This window comes from Amblyomma maculatum, chromosome 2 (genome assembly GCF_055883805.1).
Source record: "Amblyomma maculatum isolate TAMU_Amacu chromosome 2, ASM5588380v1, whole genome shotgun sequence".
NCBI classification, from domain to species: Eukaryota; Metazoa; Arthropoda; class Arachnida; order Ixodida; family Ixodidae; genus Amblyomma; species Amblyomma maculatum.
In genome coordinates, this window is record NC_139345.1 from 55,266,412 (window position 1) to 55,286,260 (window position 19,849).

Genomic DNA, 19,849 nt, shown 5'->3' on the forward strand with positions numbered 1-19,849 from the left:
AGGACACGCTTGTAGAGGCGTTGACTATAAACAAAGAAATGCGTCTATAACAACTTTTTTTCTTTTGAGGAAGATGGCATTCATGGAGTTCAGTTAGGCACGCGTACCTACAATACTTTTAGCGGGCATGCATTTCTGGTTAGCGTGTCGTAACTTCTTTATCAAGAATACTTGGCTCTGTGCAAAGCAGATTCTCAATGAGCTTCCGTGTTGGGTCTTTGTATAGCGTCCTTTGAACTTGTATCTAGCGACACGCCAGACACAATGACTATTGTACGAAGCAGCAGCTGTTGCTGCTCGGCGCAATCGTCACGGGAGAGCAGATAACGAAAGTGCGTATGCTGATTTGTTGCTGCGTCCTCTCTCTGTCAGTGGCGACATCATCTCAATACAACGAGGTCAGGCGGCGGCCTAGCCGCGCACTCGTCTCCTCCCGGTGTCTCTGCTGTGACGATGAGTGACGTCGTGGTTCGATCTTGATGCTACCACTTCACCACACGCCTTCTTTGTGTACAACACAACATTCATTACACTGAGTACTCGAAGAAGCGGTGCACAGCGGTACATAAATAAGCGAAGAACTGACCGACTCACAGTAAAACCTCGCGTTTCCCCGCCCCAGGGTGCCTTTTTCTCTCTCCTTCGCTGGAGAGGGAGACGAGGTCCAGCCGCGTGGTCTCTGGCGTGACCCGCCGCGGCTCACGTCTACAGGGAGGAGATTTACGAGTTACTTCTGTCAAGCTGACCAAGGGTTGGTTCTGCGAATTCGTCGTTCGCTTCGCGCCGGGTGCTTTAGTTTATTTTGATTCGTTAAATGGTCCCCACTGAAGTGGTGGATCCACTCCGGTCTCACGCTACAACAGCCTCAGCCTTGTGACAGTATAGCTGACGGTGGGCGATCCTGCCAATTTGAGCTCGTTCGCCAGTTTTTCAGTTATCATTTACATGCACGGTAAGTCACTCTGTCCTTATTAATTAGTAAGCAGGGAGAACTAGAAGGCCATTAAAGCACTATCTACACAGATCAAGAGTGATTGGTCTTCCTTAACGCGTGGTGACCATAGTGTGTTTTGCAGTCATGAATCTGTGTGGTTTTCGAAGCTTCGAACTCGACACTAACTTTCCGCCTTTTTTTTTTCTTTTTTTTTTGTTTGTTTCGCAACAATACCGTAGCGTAGTACGTCACAAGCCCGTAGCTGTGAAAAGCTGTCATAACAGTCAGTCCGCGCACGTATTTTATATGCTTTTCCTACAACGCTCATTTAATGCCTTTTTTTTTTTTTTTGCAGAGGGAGAAGCATCACGAAAAGTCAAGCAGGGTGCATATGAGGTTCAGCAAATGATATAAAGTTCAAAGTTCTATGTAAACACACGCACTATGCTAGTAAGAGAACAGGTATTCTTGCTGCAAAGCGTATGAGAGTGACGCTGCAGGTTGACCCCGTTGACGGAAATTGCTGTGCAAAGAACGTTTAGCACACGTTCGAAACGGGGACAGTGCCTGGAGCATTCTGGCAGCGGCAAAAGTTATCGACGTAATTCTGAATCCGGGTCACCGCACGTACAATACCCTGTAACCCCTTTCACGCAGTGAATATACGTGAAATAATTTCATAGGTGGCATACGGGATCACACTTTGCAAGCTGGGGAGCTTTAATCTGTTTACTTTAGGTCGAATTTCTTATAGTTATATAATTGGCTCACAGGAAAAAAAAATCAAGGGCCCAGTATCTGTCACATTTCTTCTGTGGACACATCAACCGCACCGTAAGCGAAAGGAGGGAAATGGGAGTGAAAGCGGAAACAGAAAAAGAGGTGCCGTAGAGGAGATCTCCGGAGTAATTTCTACCACATGGGGATTTTTACGGGCACTGATATCGTATAGCAGACGGAAGCCTCTAAACGATATCGGTGCACTGATATCGTATAGATATCAGTGCGGTGTAACCGTGTCTGCCGTAGTTCGGCCGACCATTTTTTCTGACCGCTGCCATCATCGCTAACCTTTTTGTTACGCTTCGAAAAAAAGAAAACGAGAAATGCTGCAGGCTCACGACAAAGACTGGAGGGGATAACCAACGAGGGCAACAAAACACGCGAAACCATACATCATTTGGTTTGCCTATTATGCGTGCTTTGGAAAGCTGCCCGAATACGCTTTCGACCAAATTGATCGCTCGCAACTTGGCTACATTTGCGAACTGCACAGTAGGTCCACGGTCGGACAACTGCGTATAGGCAGCTACAAACTACGTAGAGGTGCAACTACAAATCCTTCAAAAAATGCGAGCATCGAATCTCGAAAACACATCCATACAAAAGAAAATGGGAGCTCTTTCTGAAATTGGCATGATGTCTAAATGTGTTGAAGCATTCTAAAAAGAAAAAGAAATAAGTTGTTAATAGGAAGCTTTTGAATAACATCGCATTTGAGACGAAAAAACGATCAGGACAAGAGTAACCACAAGCTTGTGAGTCCTTCGAGCGCGTAACTATAAGCAGATCAACCGATGCGAAATTGGTCCCCCACCAACACACACCTACTGCTTTTTCTTTGGCACTTGATTTTTCATTTCAAATCTGTAAAAGAAAGTGACAGGAGATGTCTCGATTCCCCTTTCGATTTAAGTTGCATTTCTTAAAGCCCTTTATCTGCTTCTGCGTTTTTACAGGCCCGGTTTGGACGATGGAGTGTGAATAGGCCGACTACAATTTCCTGTCTACAGAGCGCACGTGTGTGTGTCTACAATGGACATGATTAACTTTGATGGAAACTTGGAAACTGCTCTGCCTGCTGAGATATACCCACTTACTCCTATGCCTTAGAAGAACGCCGGGAAAGAGTTGCAAGAGGAGGCGGGGTGGCAGACAAGCAGCTATTTGCCTCTAACCTGGGTTACTATGCACAGGGGCTCCTGCAACTTCGTTTGTTCACGCATCTTTTGGCGTCTAGAATGTCGAATGGCAATTTCTATGTTAATTTACTTTCCCTTGATGTCTTTGTGCACATGAATACGTAGCTAAATGAGCCTTTTCTTCCAACGAGAAAAAGAAAATCGGCGTGTCTTCCAGAGCATTCCGCTTAATATTTGTTTTTCGAACACACAAAGCTCGATTTTCTATCTGAGCGCGAACGCTAACTTTCAAAGCGCTCGTCCCAAAATAGCATGTGATGACAAACTATTAGCGACAGATCTGCAGCTTCTTCAAGAGTTGAGTCGAATGGCATGAACTTAGATTTCTAGTCAAGCAGAAGATCAGAATCGTTATGAACGCGTTTCTTTACGCGTCGTTGCAAACTGGCTCGTCAGCCTTCTCGAGCGGCTTTGATGAAGTGTCTTAAATGAACTGGATGGGAAGGGTGGTTCTGAGTGACAGCATCAAATGCGACAATTCCAAGCGCCGTAATTTCACGCTAAGGAGATGCTCCTTCGGGCTCGAGTTTTGGCCAGGCTGCACATTAATGACTCTAGAATTGCCAACGCAATTCACAAACAGCTTCGTTAGCGGAAGATGCTACGGCGGATAGAAGGAAAAGGGATAGAAACAGGAAGAAAGGGAAAGGCAAAAACGAACTGAAATAATAAACGAAGTGATCTCAAGTGAAATAAGGAAGGAAGGAAGGAAGGAAGGAAGGAAGGAAGGAAGGAAGGAAGGAAGGAAGGAAGGAAGGAAGGAAGGAAGGAAGGAAGGAAGGAAGGAAGGAAGGAAGGAAGGAAGGAAGGAAGGAAGGAAGGAAGGAAGGAAGGAAGGAAGGAAGGAAGGAAGGAAGGAAGGAAGGAAGGAAGGAAGGAAGGAAGGAAGGAAGGAAGGAAGGAAGGAAGGAAGGAAGGAAGGAAGGAAGGAAGGAAGGAAGGAAGGAAGGAAGGAAGGAAGGAAGGAAGGAAGGAAGGAAGGAAGGAAGGAAGGAAGGAAGGAAGGAAGGAAGGAAGGAAGGAAGGAAGGAAGGAAGGAAGGAAGGAAGGAAGGAAGGAAGGAAGGAAGGAAGGAAGGAAGGAAGGAAGGAAGGAAGGAAGGAAGGAAGGAAGGAAGGAAGGAAGGAAGGAAGGAAGGAAGGAAGGAAGGAAGGAAGGAAGGAAGGAAGGAAGGAAGGAAGGAAGGAAGGAAGGAAGGAAGGAAGGAAGGAAGGAAGGAAGGAAGGAAGGAAGGAAGGAAGGAAGGAAGGAAGGAAGGAAGGAAGGAAGGAAGGAAGAAAAACAGGAAGAAAGAAAGAAAAAATAATTTAGGTAATATATTCCTGCACGAGCGTCCTTTATGTCACCGATGAAACAAAACAATGAGATGCTGGATGTGACCCGTGTGATCGGCGCAGGAGACTTGGCGTGAAATTTTCGCTCGGATTCGCGGTGTCCTTTCCTTACTTGGTCTTCTTTACTTAAGTCGATCATGGTTACAATCACCACCGCCTATGTTTAGAAACGCACTGCATTGATGCCGGGCCGGCAGTTTCGGATGTTGCGCCATATATACAGGGTTTTTCAGCGAAGACTTTAAGTAATCTTTAAAAATAGTCGGTACACAATACAAGAGAAATATATCCCAGGAACACGCTATCTGCCTCAGCCGACATAATATCCTGCAAAACTTCTCCGATCCTCCATGTATTTAACAAAAACTACTAATTAACTCTTATGCTATTGTAGTTGGGTGGTTAGTCCCAGTGTAGAGTTTGATGTCATTATAATGATAGGATGCCATATCGGTTTTTCGAATGAAAAAAAAAAAAAAAAAAACTCATTTTGTAGAGCCCTGCAGCGCCAGGAAATCCTACTACGCTTTTTTTTTTTTTTCTTTTGCGCGCAACCGAAACTGAGCGCCCGAGGAGAGCTGGAAGTATGACGCAAGCGCAACGTTCGCTGGTGGCGTATCGTAATGAATGCAGCGCCCAATTCTAAAAGCGTGTCCTGGCTTCCCTGGCTACGAATTAGACCACTAACGGCGTTATCGTTTGCTTCGTCGCTGTAGGTAATAAAAAGGACAGTCGTCAGCTATGGGAACGTCGGTTTTGAGAGCTTTGGTAAGCGCTGGCCTGGCGCTCTGCCAGTCGGATTACCTCCGGAAAGAGCTTTTTTACCTTTTTTTAATTTCGTCGCCAGCTTTGTAAAAGGAACAACGGCACGTTTCTGTGACAGCGTGGAGATTGCTGTTGGACGTTGCTGGTATATTGACATGCACTGCGTTATTTCTGTCAAGTCGAAAACTTTGTTCTTTAACGTATCCGCTGAGAAAGGTATTCGGTGATGAAAAATCGGGAGACCTAGGAGGTCAGGTTATTGTTCTTTCACGCTCAATTCATTGGTTGGGAAAGGTGCTGTGTAGGGATTACGAGGCTGAAGGAAAAAAAACACACGCGCCGGGGCTCCTTCATGCTGAAACCATTATTTTTTTTTTTCAACACGACCAGTAGTACCTCTGAGGAAAATTCATACACGGCACCTTTTAGAACGCAGTCTGCGTACTTTTCCTATTAGACTTCCGGAAATGAAGTAAATACCGACAATATGGCCGTCATAAATGCCACACCAAACATTCGCTCACAACCTTACTTGATGCTTGTGCTGATGTATAGCCAATGTGGGTTCTTGTCGCGCTAATAATGGAAAATGTGCAAATTGACATTCGAGTCCCTGCAAAATTAGGCCTCGTCTATCCAAAACACTCTTTACAGGTAATTCCGAGTCTTCATTAAATTTAATTAGGCGCCACTTGCAAAAAGCAAGCCGTTCATCATTCTTTGCACTTATCCCTTGAGTTACTTAGCAAGGCAATGTCATCAGCAAATTCAGATTATTCAGGTATTCTCCATCAACCCTTGTCCCTAACTTCTCCCATTTCAAGTCTCTGAATACTTCCTATAAGCAAGCTGTAAAAAAAAAAAAAATACCGGGTAGCATGTGCCTGTTTGCTTAACACCTTTACATATATATATATATATATATATATGTATATATATATATATATATATATATATATATATATATATATATATATATATATATATATATATATATATATATATATATATATATATATATACTGTGCATGCTCCAGTATCTCGACCGATATATATATATATACTGTGCGTGCTCCAGGATCTCGACCGAGATCGGCACGTACGGTGACTTCCGGTGACTATCGCTGCGGGCGCTATTCCATCAAAGTGTTTGCCCCACTGGCACCTATTAATAAATAATTTCTGCCGGCAGTGCGCTCCGGCAAGCAGGCGTTCCCGGAAGGGATATATTTCACGTAATATAAGGTCCATTCTGACGGCTACTATGTCCGCAAGTAAGTCCTTAGGCTTGCAAAACTAGAAATAAAGTACTACGGCAAACCATGAAATCAATTTGCGAATCAAAGATCGGTCGTACTGTTGCCAAAATTGAACAAAATGTTCAGGTGAATCTCGAACTACATCCATCTGCGCTGCTCCGTAGGACATTAGCCGATTCATCCCTAAAGGATTTGTGTCTTGATTTTTTCAGGCACAGTATCACGTATCAGATTGCAGCGGTAGTTTAGAGGTAAAACATCCGTCTCGCATGCAAGAAGATCGTGGTTCGAATTCCGGTGCCGCCCAATTCTCCGCCGGATAAAAAAAAAATAATAATAATCCGCCTGTCGATGGAATTGCATAAGCAGCTTTGGGGTGCAAACTGATGCCTGTAAACACCTCCAGCAACACACTCCCTCACCAGAACAGGAGTTGGCCACCCTGGTGCAGTAACTGGCCTCAACCTCCCGTGATTAGTCGTATAAAACCCCGGCCCTCAGTCACCAGCGGCTGCGGAGCACCTGGCCACACGGCGGCGGTCAGGCCTGTGACGCAGCGGGTGTTGCTTATCTCTAGCTCCGCTGGACAGGCCGCCATTGGAAACTGACCCTGGCAACGTTTAAATCTAGAACAGAACCCTAGCTAGTGAAGCTAGTTTAGCAGTTCTGTTAGAGGAACTAGAGGGTACGAAATGGGATGTCATAGGGCTTAGTGAGGTTAGGACAGGTCGAATGAGGCGCATATTGTACTGAAGGACAGGCATGTACTGTGTTATTGAGGTTTACCGGAGAAGCGAGGACTAGGAGTAGGTCTTCTTGTCAATAAGTATATAGCTGGTAATATAGATGAATTCTATATTATTAATGAGAGGGTGGCAGACATAATTAAGCTTAATAAGTGGTATAAAATGAATGTTGTACAGGCCTACGCACATACATGCAGTCATGATGAACAGACAGTTAAAAGCTTCTGCGAAGACATAGAATCGGCAATGCGGAAAGGAAAGACGTAGTATACTGTACTAATGGGTGACTTCAATGAAAATGTAGGAAAAAAAGCAGGCAGTGGGTGACCACGGAATTGGCTTTATGAACAGCAGGGGGGCGTTAATAATCGAGTTTGCAGAGCGCAACTAACTTAAGAATCATGAACACCTTCTTCAGCAAGCGAAAGAACCGGTAGTGGACACGAAAAATTCCTAACGGGGAGACTAAAACTGAAATTGACTCTATACCCTGTTCTAACTCCGCCATTATACAGGATGTAGAGGCAATCGGGAAAGTTCGATGCTGTGACCGCATAATGGTAAGGTCTCGAATTTGTCTAAATCTGAAGAGGGAACGAAATAGTTTAGTAAGAAAGAAGTCTATCAACAAATTAGGGGTGAGGGCGAGGGCAGAAGAGTTCAGCATCTCGCTACAGAGTAGATATTCCGCTCTAACCGAGAATGACGATATTAGCCTAGGAGCAATGAACAATAATTTCAGAGATATCATTACTGAGTGCGCTGTAGAAGTAGGCGGTAGGATAGAGAGTATACCGGTAAGCTGTCTAAGGACACGAAATATTTTATAAAGAATTTCCTAAGTATGAAAGCTTCTAATCCAACAGATCAGATAGAATTGGTAGAGATATTAAAGCTAATCAATAAGTGCAAAGTGGCCTATATAAGGAAGTACACTATGGAGGAAATTGAGCATGCTGTAAAGAACGGAGGAAGCCTTAAAGCGGTAAACAAGAAATTGGGCATAGGCAAAAACCAAATGTTACCCGATTACCTCTACATCTTGCATAATGGCGGGGGTTGAACACATTATGAAATCGATTTCATTTTTAGTCTCTCCGTTAGGACTTTTCCACGTCCATTTCTGGTTCTTCCGTTTGCTGAAGAAGGTATTCATGATTCGTAAGTTATTGCGCTCTGCAAACTCAACTAGTAACTCCCCCCTGCTATTCCTAGAACCAATGCCATAGTCACCTACTGCCTTGTCTCCTGCCTGTTTTTTCCCTACCTTGGCATTGAAATCGCCCATTAGTACAGTATACTGCGTCTTTACTTTTCGCATTGCCGATTCTACATCTTCATAGCAGCTTTCAACTGCCTGGTCATCATAACTACATGTAGGTGCATAGGCCTGTACAACCTTCAGTTTATACCGCTTATTAAGCCTAATTACGATGCCTGCAACCCTCTCGTTAATACTATAGAATTCATCTATATTACCCACTATATACTTATTGACAAGGAAACCTACTCCTAGTTGTCGCCTCTCTGGTAAGCCTCGATAACACAGTACATGCCCATCCTTCAGTACAGTATATGCCTCATTCGGCCTCCTAACCGCACTAAGCCATATGACAGCCCATCCTCTTGTTCCTCTAACAGCACTGCTAAGCTAGCTTCACTAGCTAGGGTTCTAGCATTAAACGTTGCCAGGGTCAGTTTCCAATGGCGGCCTGTCCAGCGGAGCCAGGCTTTCTTAGCACCCCCTGCTGCGTCACAGGTCTGACCGCCGCCGTGGTCAGTTGTTCCGTAACCGCTGGTGACTGAGGGCCGGGGTTTTATGGAGCTTATCATAGGAGGTTGCGGCCAATTACTGCACCAGGGTGGCCAACTCCTGTTCTGGTAAGGGAGTGCGTTGCCGGAGGTGTTCACCGGCATCAGGTCGCACCCCAAACCTGTTTATGCAATTCCATCGACACGCGGATTTTTTTTTTTTTTCATCCGGTGGAGAATTGCGCGGCACCGGGATTTGAGCCCCGGTCCTCTTGCATGCGAGGCGGATGTTCTACCGCTACGCCACCGCTTCACCACTATAATCTATGCCGAATATAATCCGAATATAATCTGCCCTTTGCATCCATTGATTACGAAAAATCATTTGACTCAGTAGAAACTAAGGCGGTCATGTAGGCATTGCGAAATAACGGTGTAGACGAGCCTTTCGTGAAAGTACTGGAAGATTGGCTGCACAGCAACCATATTTTTGCGTAATAAAATAGTAATATTTCTGCAGTAATAAAATTTATATAAAAGGCGTTAGGCAAGGAGACACGATCTCCTCAGTACTATTCACAGCTTGCTTATAGGAAGTATTCAGAGACTTGCAATGGGAGCACTTAGGGAAAGGGTAGATGGAGAATACCTTAGTAACCTGCGATTTGCTGATGATATTGCCTTGCTAAGTAACTCGGGGGATGAACTGCAAAGAATAATTGATGACCTAGACAGGATAGTAGAAAGGTAGGCTTGAGATACGATATACAGAAGACTAAGGTAATGTTGAACAGCCTAGAAATTATTACCAGCAGTTTACAATAGGTAGCAAAACACTGGAAGTGGTAGGCGAATATGTCTACTGAGGACAGGTAGTGACCGCATATTGGGACCATGAAAGGGAAATAACTAGGAGAAGAAAATTGAGATGGAGCGCATTTGGCAAGTACTCGCAGGTTATGACTAGCAGCTTGCGGGTGTCGCTCAAGAGGAAAGTGTACGACCGTCGCATCTTACCAGTACTCACCCATGAGGCTGAAACGTGGAGGCTAACTAAAAGGGTTCTACTTAAGTTGAGAACATCGCAGAGGGCTACGGAAATAAATATGGTAGCAGGAGGAGGAAGATGAGGAGGAAAGGCAGGGAGGTTAACCCGTAAAAGAAACCGGTTTGCTACCTTGCACTGGGGGAAAGGGGTGAGTGGACATAAAAGTTGTAAGAAAGGGATGGGTGAAGTTAGTACAGTCACATCACAGACATGTCACATCACATCACGTCACAGTCATAGCACGTAACATAAATGCACAATCATAGCCTTTTGATTAGGCCTGTGCTTTTCATAAAGCGGAGCATGAGCCTGAAAGGCCTTCAACGCAAACGATTGCCATGGCTAGGGACCTAAAATCTTAATTTCTGTCAGTGGGCGTCAATTTAGACACTCCAGCGCACGGCATAGACAAAAAAATGGTAAGTGTAACGTTAAGAGATATGAAGCGCGCAGAGTGGGTCTGAGAAATGACTCGACTTGATGGCAGTCTAGTGTTAACCAAGAAGAAGAAATGAACATGGGCAGGGCATGTAGTGCGAAGAGAGGATAATCGATGGTCGCTTAGGGTAACAAACTGGATTCCAAGGGAAGGAAAGCGTAGCATGGGGCGGCGGAAAGTCAAGTGGGTGGATGAGGTTAAGAAGTTCGCAGGTGTCAAGTGGGTGCAGCTAGCAAAGGACCGGGTTAATTGGAGGAATATGGGAGAGGCCTTCGCCCTGCAGTGGGTATAATTAGGCTGATGATGATGATAATGATCACGTATTGTCATCTATACGTTACACATACAATTACAATTTTCTCAAAGGGGACGCTGCTTTATGGGCAGTTCCTTCCTATATGTATACCGTTTTAGTACAAGATGGCTAAAAACATTTACGCTGTGCAGTGGAGACGCCCCACGTGCTGTAAATGTGAAATAATTATCTTTTCCGGAGTTCTAAATTTACACTTCTGCTTGTTACTGAGCCGTGCAAGCGTGCGTTGTGAGGTCTAATCTTGTTTACTGGCTAGCCAGCCAGTGCAGGCCGACTGTAGTCCCGCTTGAAATTTCTTTACGTTTTTATTTAGGCTCGATCAGCCGTGAGATATCCGGCAACCTTTAATTCATATTGCGTTTCATATTTTATTCACTTTCATTCCACGCATGGCATAACGCATTAAGTGAGCGTTTTTGTTTGAAATTTCCGGTTATGTTGGCTGCGACGTCTTCAAATTTCTGGTGCTGCTTTTTTCTGGAGGTTCCCTGAGTTTCATTGCTTAGGAGCCATGCAACCCGTGCGCATTAAAAACAATAGCCTACACACTCATGTTCAGACACGTGCACATGCGACATGTGCACGCGGCGCGCTAATGTGCACTCCTTTTTAGTAGTAAGATCTGAATGTACGTTTTTCAGGTAATTATCTGCACTAATACTGCTCAACGAAAATGCGGGCTTCAAAAATTTGCTTTGAATGCTGTGACCCAGGTTCATTTGTATAAGAAACAGCTTGAAGTAGGTACATGTCGTCAACAAGGTAATTATTCTTCAGCCGTGGTACCCTCTGAGCATGGCCATTATTTCTCTTTTAGCAGTCTCCTAGAAATGTCTCCTTTTCGTCCCGGCAGAAAGGGCATTTCTTTCAAGGCATACTATCACCTCAGATTTACAGCCCATGCTTCTAATTCACATACTCGTCTTGTACTGCACGTGTTTAGTGAATTAGATATAGCTGTTTGGCAGAAAAAAAAAGTGTCAGTCTAAAAAAATAATTAGGAGAGGGCAGTGTTTCTTTCTTTCTTTCTTTCTTTCTTTCTTTCTTTCTTTCTTTCTTTCTTTCTTTCTTTCTTTCTTTCTTTCTTTCTTTCTTTCTTTCTTTCTTTCTTTCTTTCTTTCTTTCTTTCTTTCTTTCTTTCTTTCTTTCTTTCTTTCTTTCTTTCTTTCTTTCTTTCTTTTTTTGTCTTCGGAGCAATGCCTGCTTGAGTGCTGGCAGGTGTCACACACGTCACGTTTCGCAACGTGGGCTCTATATGTGCTGAAACGGAGGTCGCGAACTCTGATTTTTCTCTTTTATCAACACTTTAGCTGGCATCAGCGCTTAACAAGGCTAGTCAGGAAAACACTGTTGGCGTCTTGTGTCATGCCGTGCTTTCTGATAGAAGAAACCGAGCAGTAATGGCTTTTTCCCTTTTCATTTTTATTTTCAACTTAAGTTCGTCGCCAGCATCTCCACTTATCATATGAAATCTGCATGTGAGATGGACAACGGAAGGCGCTTAGGACGGTCGCTAGAGTTGTTTCCACTGCTGAAGGACAAGGTTAAATTCTTTTTTACATTCTACGTTGTTACGATTGTAAACAGTGATAAATATTTGGTCGCTGTTAAGCTACGAAACGTCACGTCTATTACTATAGAAAGGGTTGCATAAGAGCTTCGAGTTATAAGTCTGCTTAAAGGGTGTACTGAGGATGTATATATATTATTTAATTGTAATTTAGACTGTTGCTTTTGCCTGTAAGCATACAACATTAAAGCTACGTATACTTACAGAAAAATCTAGAAGCATTACAACTCGAAAAATTCGTATATTGACTAACAGCTGAAAAAAAAAAAAAGCGCTTATATCCTGCACGGCTGTCTTCTTCTTAAGCCGAACTAATTTTACTTATTGTCTTCTACTTTACTGATTCAAAGAAAACTCTTTACTTGAAGTCAAATGTCAAAGAAAAGGAAGCAGAGATACATAAAGCCACTCATCCCGCTAACCTGACGTAAATAGACTTGTTTGCAGACTGGTAATGTCCGCTACTTGAGCACTGTTCAACAGATCTGAGAGAAAATTACAACACATAAAGGTCCCTGCAGACACACGGGAATTTCGAAACAAGAAGAGCTCGGGGAAAGAAAAAAAAAAAAAAAGCTGTAGCAGAGTTTAGAAGTCTGCCCAGTACAAAGAGTTCTGAAATTAATTTGTACCGTTTCTAAGTGCCATTTTCTTTTCGATGGCGTGCTCAGGAGCGATAGGAAATAATATATCAGCTCGCGCGCAATGAGTTTGGGACAACGTACTGTCTCAGCTAAATTCGAATGGTTGCCCGGTGCTCTAACAGGGAGAAGACGAGGTTAATCACTTAGGAATGTCAGGACTCCTGACAAGTCTACAACAGGAAAATTAATTGCGTCGAATCGCCACTATGTCTTTTCCTAGATTCTACTGGCCCGCTAAGTGTCGATGGTTCTGAACTGTCAGGTTTTTCGCTTAACACGTCGGGTAATTTAGAGCGGAGAAAGAAATGAACAAGTATGTCCTTAGCATAGCGTGCACGCGCACGCACGCACGCACTCTGGGTCACGCACACAGGGACACGCTTCCTCCCTTCCTCCTCTCTCACTCACTCACTCACTCACTCACTCACTCACTCACTCACTCACTCACTCACTCACTCACTCACTCACTCACTCACTCACTCACTCACTCACTCACTCACTCACTCACTCACTCACTCACTCACTCACTCACTCACTCACTCACTCACTCACTCACTCACTCACTCACTGATTCCCTATGGGATTCTTTTGTTAGCGGGCGGGGTGATCGCTTTACGAAGATTCCCCAGTTCGCTGTCACCCACGAATTGCCTAGAATATTGAAAAGCGAAGCCCATTTAAGCGACCGGGACCTGTTCTGACATAGCTAGGTCTCAACGTGGCGATGTCAACTCGCCTTGTTTTCTCTAATGAGTATGATCTCCCACTCCACCCTTCTTTTTCTCAGTGATTGCGTTTCATGGAATAGGAGCTAAATGTTATGCATAACCCGACGTCGTGGCAATATTTTCAGCGTATGTTCCATGACGTTCGCAATCGACGTGCATTATTTGAGAAAGAATACTCAGCACAGTCACATGGAGTTTCCTGCTTGTTCACAATGGACAGGGCTTAGAAGAAAAATCCTGAAAGTGGCGCTACGTGGAGGAGTATTGATGACGCGTGTGAAAAAAAAAAATAAAAATAAAGAGAGCAACAACTGAAGAACATTACTCTGAAACATGGTAGCTTGCGAGAACCATCGCAACGTGCATGCGCCTGGTACGCCGGTTCGCAACGCCATGGTTCCGGCACAATACGTGTTTTTTGACACTGACATATAACGCTGCGCGCAGTAGGAAGAGAGAAATGAGAGAAATCCCAGTCGTCTTCCTTGGACACGGAAATGAGAATATAAGAAAGGAACTATAGAGTGTAGATTGGAGCAAAGGTGCTTGGGAGGTCACGAAGAGAGAATAGCAGTCTGTCGTGATGAGGAGGACTTGAGCGAAGCGAATTTCTTGGCGTCCTTGTTTAGAACAAAGTGCTTTACGACGGCGCGAAGAAAGTAACAAAACTGTATTGAAAAACCAAAACGTCCACGGCGTTTGCCTTAAACTTTGACGAGAAATCGCGAGATTGGAGCAATGCCGGCGCAGTTTTCTTCCACCACTGAAAGCGGACGGACTGTTGCAGGGTGTAGGAGTAGGGATAGATTTTCAATTCCACCCGGCAACACGCTTCCTTGCGGACATCCGAGAGACAATTCGAAGTGAAGGATTCTTCATCCTTTACTTCGCTCCCATCGATTTATGCTCCTCCTTCGCGTTGGTTTTCTTGTCATGTGCTTTCCGCGGCTCTCGTAAATCCGTTCCAAAGAGACGAAATCTGGCTGTCCTGCTTGGTTGAAAAAAGACATGACACGATCGCACACTATTGCCTGGCAACAAAGTGAAAAGCATCAACTGTAAAGGAATCATCGAGGAACAATATCAACTGCGAAGCGTCGTAAAAAAGAGATGAGAAGGCAGTTTTAATCTGCCCGCTGAGTGTATCTTGGGGATTGGTAATGCCAAAGCTATTCTACAGACGTCGTGAGCGCTTCACAGAATTCTTTGCTCTGTCTTTCTGATGCCTTTTTTCCTTCACGCTTTGAGGTCCGCTATCTTTTTCGTAGTAAGCATGAATAAGTGCACTTCCCATTTGACCTTCATAAACAAAATAACTGAGGATCGCATCAACTTTCTTTGCGCGGCGTCGACCTTTCTTGCGACATAAGGCAATTTTCGTGCGCAAAGCTGAAACTCATCCTACAAATTCTGTCCTCCGCTGTTGTGCCGCTTTCTCATTTTCACAAACATTGTAGCCAGTAGGCATTTCTGACGTAAGCGATAGAGTTCGCGCGTGCTTTCTATGAAATGTGGAAAGCGACTACATTCTCGTCATGAAGGCTGACCTTGTAACAATCTTTGTTTTTGTGCCGGTATTGAAACACGATTATGTTCCACGCGTGACACTAAATTTGAAACATTGTGGCTTGACATGGGAGACGCCTGCTTCTGGGAAAGAGAGCCATGGTTAGCCTTGACCGCCCAGTAAAGAGCAGAGACATTAGTATAACTCGTGCTATGATATTTCCAGTTGTGATGTATGGATGCGAGAGTTGGACTGTGAAGAAGGCTGACCGCCGAAGAATTGACGCGTTTGAATTGTGGTGCTGGCGGAGACTCTTGAGAGTTGCTTGGTCTGCCAGCAGATCAAATCAGTCGATATTGTCGACCATAAACCCTGACTGGTCATTGGAGGGTCAGATTCTAAAGTTAAAGCTCAGCTACTTTGGTCGTTTGATGAGAAGAGAGGAGTCGCTGGAGAAAGATTTGATGTTGGGAAAGGTTGAGGGTGGCTGGAGAAGGGGTAGGCAGCGAACGCGATGGTTAGACAGCATCCTCGAGGCGCTGCAGATGAAGTTATGTGATGTTAGGAAGATAGTGAGAGACAGGAAAGCGTGGCGTGACATGGTCCATAGGGTCACGAAGAGTCGGACATGACTGAACGACTGAACTGAACTGGACTGGCTTGACATGGAATGAACTAAACAAACATTGACTCTGCGTAGCTCCCCCGTTATTGCCATTAAAGGGGGAAGGAGGGGAAGGGGGGTAAAGTTGGTTTCTCCGCCATTACAAAGTATACTCAATAGTTAGATCGAAAAAAGGGTGTTCTAAAATACAGGAATAATAAAAAGATAACTAGCTGAAAAAAGTGCTACCTTCTGTAGAAAGTGTATTCATGGTTTTAGCGATAGGTGAAGCCCGACAAATTAGAAAAGAATATTGAAACATGCCATCTTCCCCAATAAGAGAAAATAGACAGCAGCTTGGTGGCGGGACAATTGTGGTACCTGAAGTGCACCTTATCGTTTACGGAGATAATTGTACGAGAAGTAAACGTTAGGTCGGAAAGGTTAGTAATACCGTTCAAGAGAAACAGCATGAAGGTTAATAAAACTGATAGATTTCACTGCCTAAATAAAGAAAACAAGCTAAGTCCAGCGCACTGTCACGCACCTGCTACAGCTTTGCCTTTCCTAATAAGAGCAGTTGGATTCTATGGCCGATATCGGCCGGTTGTGGGAAACCGGAAGAATGCTGTCGACGCATTCTACGTATTGAATCCGCACTGGATGCGACTTGTCAAGAGAGCTTTCGGAACGAAAAGCTCTCAATAGGTCTAGAAAACAAACTCTCTGCATTTACCTGTTCCTTGCGTACTACTCGAGAAAACACGTACGTTCCCCGCGCTGTTGCAGAAATCAGTCTTCCCTTCTCTCACCCCTCCTCCTCTTTTCCTGTTTTCCTGCAATAAAAATAGCTGGCGAGATTGGACTAGAGACCGATCTTACCACTGGAACCTTACCATACGACTACAGTCACCTCCTAGTCGGAAAAAAAACGCAGAAAATTTTCTGCCTTCACAGACAGAATTTCTGTCTGGTTTTTGAGAGTTAACATGTTGTGACAACATAAATTTTTACAGTAACATCAGCAGTTTCTTTAGTCACAACAAAAACGTACTGTAAAACTACAAAAAAGATGGAGTACCACTGTCACGCACGACAGAAGAATAGAAAATTCTGACGTTTACGACAGAGCTAAAAAAATATTTTGTCATAGTTTTGTCACGTTTATGCAGTTTTTTCGCCTAGACTGGAACTATGTGAGGACATTAGATAGAGTGCGGACACACGAAGCGCATAATCATCTTAAAACTGCGGCAACTACAGCTGCGAGAACAAGTGACCTATGCAAGAACAATTGCCTAAAAATGACTGACACTCCAGGAAGTTAAGGCTTACAGCCTTCAATTAGCAGAACACGGAAGTATGATTTGTTTATTTTGTATTAGACGCCATTACATCGTCTTCGGTTATCTATAGTGGCTTAAGTCGCATTGTTCTCGAAACAAGCATTTCTGGCATGCCTATAAACTCGTTTTTAAGCCCCTCCGGAGGAACTGCATCTATTTTAGCGCATGCAGCCTGCATAGTGCAAACTTCCTGTGATTTAGTGCAATCAAAGGATTGCTTTCACAGAAGACACGAGATGGGAGACGTATTAGACTATATACAAAAAATAAATAAAACGAATAATTGCACAGCTGGCACTATTCCCTCCCTATTCATTTCAGGACGTAGAGAAATGAAGCAGTAAACGATATGAAGGACGAATGTGCGAAGGCAACTGCAATTCTTGCTACACGCCTAATAGATTCACAATTACATGCCGACTATCCTGGTACATTGCTTAATTATGTTATGTTAAAGTAATAAAGGCTTATGCGCATAAACGGTCAAGAACGTCCTTTTGCATCATTCCAAAGACTTAAAAAAAAAAAAAAACGCGGACTACATGCCTTACGAAATCTCCGCATGGTGTCAGATAATGAGCGGGGTTTGTTTAGATGAGTATGTAAGTACGTAGAACCGACTCTAGAATTACAGTGGTGGTGCAGTGGCAAACTTGGAGTTTGTTTCAAATTTTCCGTTTAGAAAATGAAGTAAAATGGTCGTACTGATTAAACCGAAGGCATATCACGTGCTTATACATGCTAAAAGAAAAAAACAACTTCAAATTACACGAAAGTGCGCACCTTCACGACCACCGTTATTGCTTAATCAGTTGGGTCAATTTGCGTTAACTCAGTCAACGTGCTGAAGCTGTCGAACATGAGCTCATTGAATTTACTTTGAGGTTTTTTTATGATTCTTGTACTGCGAAACATTTCTTCTTCGCATTACCAGGATTGCAGACTGCATAAAGCTTCCCAGAGGCAAATTTTCTTTTTTTGCAATCCCTCTATCTATATTATTGAATAGGAAATAAACTTATATTTGATTTTATTTGACATTACCCTTTAATTTTCGCTACATGTTAAATGGCGTTGCATATATCATGGCTGCTTTAGGCTTTCAATCCTGGAATTCATGGGAAGAAGATTTAGCAAAAATATCGATGAGGAAGTGAATAATGCGTGCGAAAGAAATTAAGCAAGCCAAAATTTTTTCCATGCTATTAAACAACAAGATAAGATGTGATGAAGGGATAACCATATTTAAAGATAACATTGACATGTGGCTTTTTTTTATGCTATTAAACAACAAGAGAAGAGGTGATGAGGGGATAACTGTATTTAAAGATAACATTGACATATGGCATGTTTTAGATTTGTATGATAAGTTAAAGAATGAAGGATGTGAAACTTACGAGAATATTTCATTATGCGACCCTCTATTTGCATGTAATTGCGCTTGCTCATCGCAGTTCTTTTTTTCCGTCGCCGCATTTTTCTTTTTTAGCTATTCTTCTTGATCAATTTTATGTCAGTCGGCAAGGCATGTTTTTCTTTATAACGGAACAGACAGCGACACCTAATTTTCCCGAGATGCGCAACTGTCTTCCTCTCAAGATGTCCTCCCCTATCGCCTTGAATAAAAGGAAGATGCACTCAATACCAAACGTTTCCTGTACGCGTTGTCTCATGCAGAGCTGAAGAAAGCATTAAAAAAAAAAGCGGGAAGCAAACAGAAATCAGCACGCAAAAAAGTAGCACAGCCTAGAAATGCAGACGGTACTTTAGAGCATCTAAAAAAGCGTTCGCCTGTTCGTGACACACAACAGTTGTCAAGGGCACGGTACTGCTGCGCCAGCGTCGAATACAACGTAGCACTCAAGTGGTAAGGGTAGCGTGCACTCACCGAAATTCGAGGAGAGGAGAAAGGTGGCCCAGGCGCACACGTATAAGATGGTGGGAATCAATCCCCGTCGGGACATTGTGGCGCAACCGCTCCTGCTTCAAGTCTCGACGCCCAACATCGACCATCTCTGCAACACGCAGACTACGGGTTTCCGCGGGGCGGGCACCGCCTCCGACAATGACGACGTCTTGCTTGACATGCCCTCGCCGTTGTCTTTCCAGTGGCCCACTTTGTCGACGCTTTTTCAAGCACCGCGCATCATCGCCCGCCCGCCAGACTCTGCCAGTGCGCAGCGGATGCGCGGATGCTAGCTTGTTCGCTGCCGCCGCCGAGTACGCTGCGATACTGCAGTCGGGCTCGGCAAGGACAATCCAACGACTTGACTTTCAATGACTTGGGTGAGGGTGTGGGCGTCCTCCCGAACGCGGTGAAACGCTTCGCTGAGCGTTTCAGAGTTGCTTATGCGAGTCTCCTACGTTCACCTGACTAAATTTTGAATGTGTATCTTGGCAAGAGACAACCAGCACATATTGGCCTTGATAATGAATATCATTCTTACTGATTCCTTCTAAACTATCGTACGTCAAAATATTCTTGTTTTGAAACGCTGAAACCTGATTAACTGATTCCTATTGCCTCTAAAGAATTCACATGCTCAACAGTCTAGAAGAGCGAAAAAAAAAAAAGAATAAAAAAAAAAGCAGAAGTTGATTTGCGTCTCTTCGCTGGCGGAAGGTTGCTGAATGCGTTCTCCAAGCTTCCTGTTCTTGCAAAACTCCTCGCTCAAAGTTTCGACTTGCGCGCTACTTTAGAGCGTAAGCTCACTAATGAAAACTTCGCAGCTTGCCTTTACGTTGAAGTAGGGCTCACGAGAGTGACAGTGAGAACAGGAGTCACTTAACGACGAAGCATGGTTCCAGCCTCAAAGAGCCGAACAGTCTTGACGGAGCAGCCAGCGGTGCGTCGGGATTGGGGCCCGGAGCAAGC

General features: G+C 44.0%; 1 protein-coding gene across 1 annotated transcript in view; it reads right to left on the reverse strand.

The window, feature by feature from the left end:
* The window catches only part of LOC146198678 (neuronal acetylcholine receptor subunit alpha-10-like), a 128,310-nt gene extending 108,810 nt beyond the window's left edge, over positions 1–19,500 (reverse strand). The window contains exon 1 of the mRNA XM_084594177.1: positions 18,863–19,500. Coding sequence (XP_084450303.1) covers positions 18,863–18,938 — 76 coding nt within the window. The 5' untranslated portion in view covers positions 18,939–19,500. The remainder of the gene's footprint in view (positions 1–18,862) is intronic.
* Between the last annotated feature and the right edge of the window lie 349 nt (positions 19,501–19,849).